The sequence below is a fragment of the Hyperoodon ampullatus genome (genome assembly GCF_949752795.1).
Source record: "Hyperoodon ampullatus genome assembly, chromosome: 3".
In the NCBI taxonomy this organism is placed as follows: Eukaryota; Metazoa; Chordata; class Mammalia; order Artiodactyla; family Ziphiidae; genus Hyperoodon; species Hyperoodon ampullatus.
This window is the reverse complement of record NC_136916.1, coordinates 151,029,523-151,042,854: the sequence shown is the minus strand read 5'-3', so window position 1 is coordinate 151,042,854 and position 13,332 is coordinate 151,029,523. Positions and strand designations below refer to the sequence as shown.

At 36.6% G+C, this 13,332-nt stretch overlaps 1 protein-coding gene across 4 annotated transcripts in view; it reads left to right on the top strand.

Annotated features, from left to right (window-relative positions):
- Positions 1–834: 834 nt before the first annotated feature.
- NUMB (NUMB endocytic adaptor protein) overlaps positions 835–13,332 on the top strand; it is a gene marked incomplete at its 5' end in the record, with an annotated part of 68,091 nt that continues 55,593 nt past the window's right edge. For all 4 annotated transcript variants that reach the window (XM_079701128.1, XM_079701126.1, XM_079701129.1 and 1 more), the window contains one exon: positions 835–960. In XM_079701128.1, coding sequence (XP_079557254.1) covers positions 835–960 — 126 coding nt within the window. The remainder of the gene's footprint in view (positions 961–13,332) is intronic.

The window sequence follows — 13,332 nt, the reverse complement described above, 5'->3', positions numbered from 1 at the left end:
CCTTCCCTTTAGTTTTGTGATTTCTACTGTACCTTTGAAAGCATTAGAGAAGTGCCTCTTCCAATAACAAAACAAAAACACTGACTGTAGTTTAATACTTTTTAATTTACAGAGTTAATGATGAGACTGGGACCTTTGTCATCGAAAATTATTAGATTACTTTCATATCTGTAATGATTATGAATATGAAAGTACATTCTGATGTCGTACTACTTGCAAGAAATTTCTTCCTTAGAATAATGTAATCCTAGAACTTTTTCTTCTTTAAGTATGTTTAAAGGAAACTTTATTTCTTTTTATAAAATATCTTTTACAAAAGGCTATTAAAGTCCCTGCTTTGCTTAGTGTCTTCTGATAGTAAGCCAAAAAGATCCCCAAATTTCAGTGTTCCAGAATGTTTTTTTCTTAATTAGGATCAAAGTTTTCAGAATATTTTCAGAAATTGTTAGCAGTTTATAATTTGGCTACAGGTACACATTTCCTTATTCAGGAGTTAGAATGGATTTGAGAGATAGATCAGGAGGAATACTCATTGGATTATTGCAATTAAAGTGCTTGAAAGTTCTTAGAATAACATCTCTTCAGATCCTACAACAGGTTATTTTTGTTTTACAAGAATAGCATTATAATTGTCTTTTCAAAAAGTGAAGTGATTTGTTTGTTTGAATTTAGAGTTACTCTAAGAGGAAGTATACTAATTGCTCATTTCCCCCTAAAACAAAACCTTTAATTTGGGATACTAGTTTTTTTATTGGGACGGTAATCCAAACTTTAAATATGTGAGAAAGTAATAACTTCCTTTTCATACTTCTTTTACAGCTTGTAAAAATTAAAATGAATAAACTACGGCAAAGTTTTAGGAGAAAGAAAGATGTTTATGTTCCAGAGGCCAGTCGTCCACATCAGTGGCAGACAGATGAAGAAGGAGTTCGTACTGGAAAATGTAGCTTCCCAGTTAAGGTAAGAGCTCGTGTTTCTATAAATCTAGACGTGAAAAAGAATTGATGGTTTATTATATGTGAAATTCCATTAATTAGGGCAGTTAAATGAAAACACTCTAAAAGCTAATCCCTTTATATTCTGCTTCAATGGTAGAATTAGTAAGAAGAAAAACAGATTATAATTAATGATTTTTCTCTTTATATTTAAATAAGAATTTCTTGTATATAATCTGGAACCACTACAAATAAAATCACTTCTTTTTTAAAATTTAATTTAATTTAATTTATTTATTTTTGGCCGCGTTGGGTGGGTCTTTGTTGCTGCGTGCGGGCTTTCTCTAGTTGCGACGAGCGGGGGCTACTCTTCATTGCGGTGCCTGTGCTTCTCATTGTGGTGGCTTGTCTTTGTTGCGGAGCACTGGCTCTAGGCGTGTGGGCTTCAGTAGTTGTGGCTCATGGGCTCTTGAGCGCAGGCTCAGTAGTTGTGGCACATGGGCTTAGTTGCTCCGCATTATATGGGATCTTCCTGGACCAGGGCTTGAACCCGTGTCCCCTGCATTGGCAGGTGGATTCTTAACCACTGAGCCACCAGGGCAGTCCCAAGATCACTTCTGATGAGAATACTAATCCTGAAATATCTAAAAGTCCTGAATTATCAGGAATCACAAGAATCAAATTATTTTCAACAGGATATGCTTACTAAGTGGTAGGACAGAGGAAGCTGGCGTCTGCCTTCTTAAATACAGGCATGGTATGTTCTAGAAAAGCTTAAATGGGAAGAGTTAAGTCAAAAGGGATTTCCTCTTTAATCTTGTAACTTTTAATCATATAGAGGTCGTTTAAACTAATGCTGTCATTTGTCAGATCAGAAAAAGGAAGCTTAAAGAGGTTAAGAACATAGTGAAGATCTAGAGAAGGGGGTGCCGTGCAGGTGCTTTTTGTTACTGCTACTTGAGACTGGAGAAGAAGGGTCTATATTTAAGGTCGTGGAAGAAATAAACGTACATGCTATACCGCTTAGTGAAAAGAAGCAATTAATAGTAGTATAAGCATGCTATGAGATGTATTAAGTATGAGGACAAAAAAATAGAAGGAACTACAACAAAATGTTAATATCTTGAAGAAAAAAATTTAGTTTAATATAAAGTGTTAGCATTTTTCTCTATTTTTTGTATAGTCTTATGTGTGAATATTCTTATTGTGATTTTCTGCTCCTTTTTACTGCCTCAGTACTATGATTGAAACATGGACTGAAGTCTCCGAAAGAAAAACAATCAATATGATAGGAAAAGTGCTTTTGAGAATCTGTAGGTTAAATTAATACATGATTTTTAAAATACACAACAAGTTATCCACAGTCTGTCAATGATGAAACATTTTACTAATCACTTAGCTTTGTCTATGCAATTTATTTGCTGAAACTTCTTTTACAGGAGTAATAAACTTAATATTTAATTTTAAATGCTTAGTGTGATATTAAAATACAAACAAAACAAAACACCTCTCTTACATAAAAACTAACACTCTTCTCTATTACCCCACACCCAGCCAAACAGTAGGTTCAATTTTTTTTTAAAATAAATTTATTTATTTATTTTTGGCTGTGTTGGGTCTGTTGCTGTGCACAGGCTTTCTCTAGTTGCGGCGAACAGGGGCTACTCTTGGTTGCAGTGAGCGGGCTTCTCATTGTGGTGGCTTCTCTTGTTGCAGAGCACAGGCTCTAGGCACACAGGATTCAGTAGTTGCAGCACACAGGCTCAGTAGTTGTGGCTTGTGGGCTCTAGAGTGCAGGCTCAGTAATTGTGGTGCACAGGCTTAGTTGCTCCGTGGCATGTGGGATCTTCCCAGACCAGGGCTCGAACCCATGTCCCCTGCATTGGCAGGCAGATTCTTAACCACTGCACCACCAGGGAAGCCCAGTAGTTTCATTTTGATTATACAAATTGAGTATTAAGTATATTGAAGTGGGTACTGTTACACATTGTTGATTGTTTGGAGGATACTTTGCAGCCTTATAGGAGGACAATTTGGAAATATCAGTTAAAATTTTAAACACACTTTTCATTTGACCAGCAATTTTACACTTAAGAACATCCATAGATATACACTGGCATGAGTGATCATTCTAGCAGTTCGTTTATAATAGTAAAAATCTGGAAACAAGTTAAATGCCATCATTCTGGGATTGGGTAAAGAAATTATGACATCAATTATGGGGAATTCTTTGACACTTAAAAAAAGAATAAGGTAGATCTGTATTCACATATTTGGTAAATTATTTTGAACACCTGCTATGTGCCAGACAGATGCTAAGTGGTAAGCAAATAAGATATAGTTCTTGCTCTTGTAGAGTTTATAGTCTCCTTGTGGGAGAGATAGACTTTAATTAGATATTTGTGTTAATAATATATGATTACAAACCGAGATATGTGCTTTTTAAAACTTTTTTTCTCTCTTTTAAAAAATTTTTATTGAAATATAGTCGATATACAATGTTGTGTTAGTTTCAGGTATGAGCAAAGTGATTCAGTTATATATATATTCTTATCTTTATATTCTCTTCCATTATAGGTCATTATAATTGAATATAGTTCCCTATGCTATACAGTAGGTCCTTGTTGGTTGTCTATTTTATATATAGTAGTGTGTATATTTTAATCCCAAACTCCTAATTTATCCCTCTCCCACCCCTTTCCCCTTTGGTAACCCTATGTTTGTTTTCTATGTCTGTGAGTCTATTTCTGTTTTGTAAATAAGTTCATTTTTATCTTTTTTTTAAAGATTCCACATGTAAGTGATGTCATATGATATTTGTCTTTATCTCTGTGGCTTACTTCACTTAGTGTGATAATCTCTAGGTCCATCCGTGTTGCTGCAAGTAGCATTATTTCATTCTTTTTTATGGCTGAGTAATATTCCATTGTATGTATTTACCACATCTTCTTTACCCATTCATCTGTTGATGGACAGTTAGGTTGCTTCCATGTCTTGGCTATTGTAAATAGTGCTGCTGTGAACATTGGAGTGCATATATCTTTTTGGATTATAGTTTTCTCTGGATATATGCCCAGGAGTGGGATTGCTAGATCATGTGGTAGATCTATTTTTAGTTTTTTAAGGAAACTCCATACTGTTCTCCATAGTGGCTGCACCAGTTTACATTCCCACCAACAGTGTAGGATGGTTCCTTTTCCTCCACAGCCTCTCCAGCATTTATTATTTGTAGACTTTTTGATGGTGGCCCTTCTAACTGGTGTGAGGTGGTACCTCATCATAGTTTTGATTTGCATTTCTCTAATAATTAAGTCAAGCATCTTTTCATGTGCTCTTTGGCCATCTGTATGTCTTCTTTGGAGAAATGTCTGCTTAGGTCATCTAAGTAGACATTTTTGATTGGGTTGTTCTTTTTTTTGATACTAAACTGTATGAGCTGTTTGCATATTTTGGAGATTAATCCCTTGTCCATCGCATCATTTGCAAATGTTCTTTCCCATTCTGTAGGTTGTTTTTTTGTTTTGTTTATGGTCTGTTTTTCTGTGCAAAAGCTTTTAAGTTTAATTAGATCACGTTTGTTTGAGGTAAGTGCTTTTTCAAAGGGAATCTGGTTCTGTAAGAACGTGTAACAAAAAACTTGACTTAGACTACAGGATCAGGGAAGGCTTCCCTGAGAAAGTAAAGTTTGACCTGATATCTAAAGACTGTGTAGGAATGAATTAGGTACAAAGATAGACAGAACATTTCAAAATTATGGAACGTGTATATACATAGGCCCTGGTCATGGGAGGAAAGAATATCAAGGAGCTAAAGGAAAGCTGTAGTATAGGAAGTTAGATGAACCTGAAAAGAAGTAAGGCAGAGCTTTGTAGGCCATGTTAAGGATTTTAGGCTTTTAGAGTAATGGGAAACCATTAAATGGTGTGTTGTTCATTATTTGTTTATTTTATTATGATAAAATATACATAACAAAAAAGTTTAATAATATTCATATTGTTGTGCAGTCATCAGCACTATCTATCTCCAGAACTTTTTCATCTTCCCAAACTGGGACTCTAGCTGCAGTTGTTTGGAGGTCACCCATAGTGGTTAAAAGGAATTTGGTGAAAGATTGCTAATCCAGAGGGGAGATAATGGTAGGCTGGACTAGGGTGGTGACTGTGGAGATGAAAAGAAGTAAATTGGAAGATAATTGAGATAAAGGCAACAGGAATTGGAGACAGATTGGATCTAGGAAATGAAAAAGGGTAGCATTAAGGATGATACCTAGTATCTTGTCTCAAACTGATAGAGGTAATGATCATTGATATAGGAAACATGAAAGAATATTCTCTGCATGTGCTTATACAGAATGATTTTAGTGTATTATTAAGTGATAAAGACAAGGTACAGAGCAGTTTATATAGAATGATTCTGTTTATGGTTAAAAAGAAAAAATCATGTATATGCTTATATATATGTAAGAAATATCTGTAAGAAGATGACACAGGTAATTCTGAACTCTGAATGGTAATGAAGGATTGGGGCTCTTTTACTTTTCAATATATATCCTTTGGAACTAGTGACATTTTTTATCATGAGCATGTATCATATTAGTAATAAGAATATAATGTATATATATATATTTTTAAAACCTCATTCACAGGATTCTGAGAGACTCGTATACAGTGTTGAAATAACTGCAGTAAAGTTAATTGAAGCACTTTTAATTGCCTATGAAATATACAACTTTAAAGTATTTTATGTGAGATAAGTAAGGCTCAGTATCTTTCAGTGAAGTTCTCATTTGTCATAAGAAACAGCTGGTTGGGATGTATTTTAGAGGTAAACACAGAAGATAAGAGATTCGTATCTTAGGCAGGTAGGGCAGCTTATTTAGGGTGTTTTTTGGTTTTTGGGGTTTTTTTTGCGGTACACGGGCCTCTCACTGTTGTGGCCTCTCCCGTTGCGGAGCACAGGCTCCGGATGCGCAGGCTCAGCGGCCATGGCTCACGGGCCCAGCCGCTCCTCGGCATGTGGGATCTTCCCGGACCGGGGCACGAACCCGTGTCCCCTGCATCGGCAGGCGGACTCTCAACCACTGCGCCACCGGGGAAGCCCCTTTAGGGTGTTTTTGTTTGATCTTTTCCAAATGGTCTTTTGAAATCCTTTCTACAAGATATTCATCCTCTCTGCTGTGTTGTGTTCCCCTTTCCTGCCTTCCTTCCCAACCCACCCTATCCGCCCGCATCCCATACTCTTACATACAGGTGACCCAGGATAGAATAGGAGGATCAAAACCTGAAATTCTTTTCCCATAGCCTAGAAATAGATGCATTTCCTCAGTCAGATATAACTGGGCAAATGATATCTTATCTGGGCTTGCCTTAGAAACCACTGAATTCTGAACGAGTAATGGATTGGTATAAATAAATTTCCCATGTAGGCAACTAGTAAGGTGGTGGGCATGCTTACTGAGGGAGAACATGTTTGGGGGTAGAGAAGATGAGTTCCTTTTGAGGTGCATATGAGACACGCACATGCAGATCCCCACTGACCACAAAAGCTCCATGAGCTTTGATTTTGAGGTTACAAATAAACTTTAGTGAGTAGGTGAGTTTGCAAATATGGAATCCTCGAATAACAAGGGTTGGCTATATATAAATTAACATTAGAGTCATGAGTAAGTAAGATTGCCTAGGGGAAGTGAGAAGAGAAGAAGGCCTGGGACAAACATAGAAAGGACAGGCAGTGTAATAGGTATCTTCAAAGGAGAATAAGAATGAGTAGCCAGGGCTTCCCTGGTGGCACAGTGGTTGAGAGTCCGCCTGCCAATGCAGGGGACATGGGTTCGTGCCCCGGTCCCGGAGGATCCCACGTGCCGCGGAGCGGCTGGGCCCGTGGGCCATGGCCGCTGGGCCTGCGCGTCCGGAGCCTGTGCTCTGCAATGGGAGAGGCCACAATAGTGAGAGGCCCGCATACCGCAAAAAAAAAAAAAAAAAAAAGAATGAGTAGCCAGAGAGATAGAAGGGAAACCAGGAGAATGTGGTCTCAGAAACCAAAGTTTCAAGGAAGAAGAAAATGGTCAAGTGCTGTAAAGAAATCAAGTAAGAAATGAAACTTCATTAGATTAAATATTTGAAAGTGTTGCTGACTTACAGTGGAGTCTTGAGGATGGAATCTAGGTTGAGTGGATGGATGCAAAATAAGGAGACAACAAATCTAGAGATTACTAATCCAAGAAGTTTGTCAGACAAGGTTATGTGATGCGGGGAGGGGTGGAAGGGGGCAGTATTGCAAGAGGTAGAAGGAACTTTGGTGGTAATGGCTATCTATTACATTGATTGTGATGGCGGTTTCTCAGGTATATACATGATTCAAAAACTCAGCAGATTGTGTACTTTAAATATGTATAGTTTATTGTATGTCAGTTATACCTCAGTAAGGCAGTTAAATTTTGTTTTTAATGAAGAAGTCTGTCTTCAAAGGAGACCAGAAAGGCAGAGTAACAAAGGGAGTGTGAGGTTGAAAACCTGTGTGTGTGTGTTGGGCGTGGAGGCGTATTTTGTTTTGTTTTTAAAAATAGTTTTATTAGATAATTTGCGTAAAATGAAGTTTACTCATTTGAAGTGTGTGAATCACCATGGTTTGATTTTGTGTTGAATTTTGTTTTTAAAATGGGAGAGACTTGAGCATAAATAAAGGTCTTTACAAAGAAGCATGTGGAGAGTGGATTTGTTTTATACTGGAGGAAGGAAGCTGCTTCTATTTTTAACAATAGCAAAGGTGAAAAACAGGGTAAATGCACTTAAATTTATGGTGTTGGTGGCATGAGATTGATGGAGTTCTATTCTAAAGATGTATTTTCTCACGGAAATAGGAAGTGAAGACATCTGTAGAAGAGAGAGGGGAGAAGTTGTGGAATTAGATTGGCATAGCTACTCTAGAGAATAGGTGATACAGAATATGCAGTTACTAGAAATAGAGATGCAATTACTAGACACTAATCAAGTGAAGCTACAGCTGGTTTGGGCTCTGCCATGTATGTTTAAATAAACTGGTGCCTGTGGAAGTGTAATAATATAGTATTAGAGTAGTGATTAATTAGAGTTAAGTAGGTTTCAAAGCTTGTCTTGCAATTCTGTCTACTAGTATAAGAGAAACTATTAACAACAGAATCCAGCAACCAAATTAAAGAATAATTTATGTCCTCACTCATTATTATCAAAAGATAAAGATCGAGGGAGCAAATACCTTTTATATCAGAATGGGACAGCTCTTCACAAACATACAGAGACTTCCCACTACTTTATGTTGGCTAAGATTGAATCAAATCAAATCCATAGTTGGAAGCAAAGTCAAGAAAGCAATTATTTGGTTTTTTCAGCCTGTACCATGGAGGCAAGCTCTTCTGGCAGGGAAACCATTTGAAAGAATGGCTGTCATGTAGGCAACTAACAATGTCAGCCACAGTCACTATATCATATATAATCTTCTAAAGTATCTGTCCTCTCTTTTTTTGTTCTTTTTCCTACTGCCACTGCTTTAATCAAGTCCTCATCTTTGTTTTCTCCCTCAGACCATTACAGGAACTCTTGACTGTTTTTCTTGCTTTTGATCTTGTTTCCCTTCCAAACTATTGTCTTAGTGCCTAATAGTGATCTTTCTAAATTGCACATATGGTTGTGTCACTTACCTGCTTCCTGTCCTCCAGTGGCTCTGTAATAAAATTTTGGAGAGGCATCTAGACTTCTGTAAAAGCATATTCTTTTAAGCCAAACTACCTGAGTTGAGTTTGATCTATGCCAGTTATTATTAACTATGTGATCTCTCTTAAAAATTACTTAACCTCTGTTGAATGGATAAAGAAGATGTGGTATGTACATACAATGGAATATTACTCAGCCATAAAAAAGAATGAAATAATGCCATATGCAGCAACATGGATGGACCTAGAGATTATCATACTATATGAAATAAGCCAGTGAGAGAAAGACAAATGACATATGATATTGCTTATATGTAGAATCTTAAAAAAAAAAAGATACAAATGAACTTATATACAAAACAGAAATAGAAACACAGACATAAAAAATAAATTTAGCACCAGCTTCTGGCAGCCACCGATCTATTTTTCTCTTCTGTATTTTTGCTTTTACCAGAAAGTCATATAAATGGAATCATATGATATTTTGCCTTTTGAATTGGCTTCCTTCACTTAACATGATGTACATGTGATTCATCTATGTTGTTGTGTTTGGCATTTAATTGAAGAGTAGTATTTCATTGTATGGTGTACCACATTTTATTTATTAGTTCTCTAGTTAGAGGAAATTTGGGTTTGCCCAGCTTGGGGGGATTACAAATAAAGCCTATAAATATGATTGTGTAAGTTTTCATACAAATATAAGTTTCCATTTTAATAAGGTAAATACAAAGGAGCAGAATTGCTGGACCATATGGGAAATCTATGCTTAACTTTGTAAAATACTGCCAATTTATTTTCCAAAATGTCTCTACCATTTTGCATTCCCACCAACAAAGTATAAGTGTTACAGTGATTCTACATCATTACCAGAACATGGAATTGTCAGGTTTTTAAAGTTCTAATTATTTTGTCTATTCTAAAGATATTTGGTTGTATCTCATTGTGGTTTTAATTTGTTTTTCTCTAATGACTAGTAGTGTTGAGCATCTTTTCATGTAACTATTTTGCCATTCATACTTTTTTTGGTAAAATTTCTATTCATATCTGATGCCAATTTGAAAAATTAGATTATTTGTTTTCAGATTTTTGAGTTTTGAGAGCTCTTTATGTATTCTATATATATATATGTACTTTATTAAATATATGATTTGCAAATTAAAAAATAAATAAAAATAAATAAATTTAGGGTTGCCAAAGGGGAAAGGGGGAGATAAATTAGGAGTTTGGGATTAAGATACACACACGACTGTGTATAAAACAGACAACCAACAAGGACCTACTGTATAGCACAGGGAACTGCACTTTTGTAATAACCTATAAGAGAAAAGAATCTGAAAAAGAATATATAATGGAATCAGTTTGCTGTACACCTGAAACTAATACAACAGTTTAAATCAACTATACTTCAATAAAAATATAAAATTAAAAAAGAAATTACTTAACTTATCTGTGCCTCAGGTTTTTCATCTGTAAAATGAGAACTAGTACTAGAATTAGTATAGTGTTATGAAAATTAAATGAGTAAATGCAGTATATGAAAAATACAACACTGTCTGGCACATAGTGAGTGCACAATAAATGTTTGCTGCTGCTGCTGCTGCTGCTCTGATTGTTGTTATTGGTTAGATGACAACTGAATACTTGAGTTTTTAATCTGCATTTATTTTTTTTGGTGTTTTCCTTAATTGATTTTTTTAACACTTCAAGTTAAATGTCTTCTTTTGAAAAGTAGCCGGAAGTTTTTGATAGTTGTTTGGTGCCTGAGGACTTATGCACTGGTTATACCAACCTCTCCCAGCTTTAAAAATTCTGTTTATCCCAAGAGATGAGATATTTTCTGCTGCTTATAATTTTATTGCTTGTGTGTGACAATCTTCTGCATACGTAATGTTTTGTTTCAAAGCTGCCTCACACTGTAAAACTTAATGTTGAGCCACGTGTGATACCAATGAAATAAATCTACTGAAGTGACAGTTGGTTGAACAGATACATTGAATTCACATCTACATTTGCTAGCACGCTGGTAATGACAAATACATCATAATTTGCTCTTCTTTCTGAAACACTAAAAATTTGGAAAAATCGGTCTTTGGATCAGAGCAATGAGATATTTCAGAAAAGTTTTTTTTGTTTGTTTTCGGTTTTGTTTTTTTTTTGCGGTACGCGGGCCTCTCACTGTTGTGGCCTCTCCCGTTGCGGAGCACAGGCTCCGGACGCGCAGGCTCAGCGGCCATGGCTCACGGGCCCAGCCGCTCCGCGGCATGTGGGATCCTACCAGACAGGGGCACGAACCCGTGTCCCCTGCATCGGCAGGCGGACTGTCAACCACTGCGCCACCAGGGAAGCCTTCAGATAAGTTTTTAACATAAATTTTGAAATGTTTACTGGCTTATTCGTCCCAAGCATTTCAGTTACTCATGATTTGCTGTATTCTTTACAAAGAAGTTTCAACTCTATCCAGTAACTCTTTTTTAAAAAAAAACTTACTGAAATATAGTTGATATACAGTGTTGTGTTAGTTTCAGGTGTACAGCAAAGTGATTCAGTTATACATTCTTTGTTTACATTCTCTTCCATTATAGGTTATTACAAGATATTGAGTATACTTCCCTTGCTATACAGTAGTTCCTTGTTGGTTATCTGTTTTATATAAACTAGTATGTATATTTTATTTTATTTATTTATTTTTTAAACCTGTTTTTAAAAAAAATTATTTATATTATTTTATTTATTTATTTTTGGCTGTGTTGGGTCTTCATTGCTGTGCGCGGGCTTTCTCTCTAGTTGCAGCAAGTGGGGGCTACTCTTCATTGGGGTGCACGGGCTTCTCATTGCAGTGGCTTCTCTTGTTGCAGAGCATGGGCTCCAGGCACACAGGCTTCAGTAGTTGTGGTTCTTGGGCTCTAGAGTGCAGGCTCAATAGTTGTGGCTCACGGGCTTTGTTGCTCCACGGCATGTGGGATCCTCCCAGACCAGGGCTCAAACCCATGTCCCCTGCATTGGCGGACGGATTCTTAACCACTGCGCCACCAGGGAAGCCCAGTATGTATATTTTAATCCCACTACTAATTTATCCCCCCCCCACCCCTTTCCCCTTTGGTAACCCTAAATTTGTTTTCTATGTCTGTGAGTCTATTTCTGTTTTGTAAATAAGTTCATTTTTATCTTTTTTTTTTACATTGCACATATAAGTGATATAATGATATTTGTCTTTCTATGGCTCACTTCACTAAGTGTGATAATCTCTAGGTCCATCCATGTTGCTGCAAATGGCATTATTTCATTCTTTTTTATGGCTGAGTAATATTCCATTGTATATATATATCACATTTTCTTTACCCATTCATCTGTCGATGGACACTTAGGTTGCCTCCATGTCTTGGCTATTGTAAATAACGCTGTTACGAACAATGGGGTACATGTATCTTTTTGCATTGTAGTTTTCTCTGGATATATGCCCAGGAGTGGGACTGCTGAGTCATATGGTAGCTCTATTTTTAGTTTTTTAAGGAACCTCCATACTGTTCTCCATAGTGGCTGCACCAGTTTACATTCCCACCAACAATGTAGGATGGTTTCTTTTCCTCCACAGCCTCTTCAGCATTTATTATTTGTAGACTTTTTGACGGTGGCCCCTCTAACCAGTGTGAGGTGGTACCTCAGTAGTTTTGATTTGCATTTCTCTAATAATTAACATTGTTGAGCATCTTTTCATGTGCCTTTTGGCCATCTGTATGTCTTCTCTGGAGAAATGGCTATTTAGTCTGTTCAGTAACTCTTAAGAATTTATTTTCTTTGTGGAGTAAAATGCAGTAAGATTACATGATATTGTTAGGGAATAGTTGATGATATCTGATTATTTGAAGTTAGGATTTGAACTTTGGCAGTCTAGATTTAGAGGGTTGTGTTCTTAAGCACTGTTATAATTTTATAGCACAATGTGTGAATTAAAAATTACTTTATTAAAACAGTGTTGAATATAATTAAACTTTAAAAAATTTCATGATATATGCTTTTCATTCATATGATATATGCTTTTCATTCATATGATATATGCTTGTGGCTAAAAAACAACAGTGCCTTCCCTACCCCTAATCCCACTCCCCAGTGACACTTAACCATTTTTATTTCTGCTTCCCATTGGTAATATTTTAAGTTCTTTAGATAATATGATTTTACTGTCTGTTCTTCATTTACCAATGCTTATCATTGGTTCTCCACTATAAAGAAGAGAAAGGATGATTTAACCCACACATCCTGCCCTTCCATCTTCTCTTTGCCCCTTCTCCATGCAGACTTCAGAGATTAGATTATTTTTAGTTTTTTCTCTTGGTTTCCTATACCATAAAATTTTTGTTCTATTAATTTTAGATGGTATGTCTTCATTCCCTACCATGTAATATAAAAATACTAAAACCCTTTGTTCTCTTACCTTCAAACTGATATCAACTATGCTTTTCTTTTTTGTTGTTGTTGTACACGGGCCTCTCACTGTTGTGGCCTCTCCTGTTGCGGAGCGCAGGCTCAGCAGCCATGGCTCACGGGCCAAGCCGCTCCGCGGCATGTGGGATCCTCCTGGGCTGGGGCACGAACCTGTGTCCCCCGCATCGGCAAGCGGACTCCGAACCACTGCGCCACCAGGGAAGCCCCATCTATGCTTTTCTTTTTAACATTATATAGGTCAATAATATTTGCATTCTACACCATAAA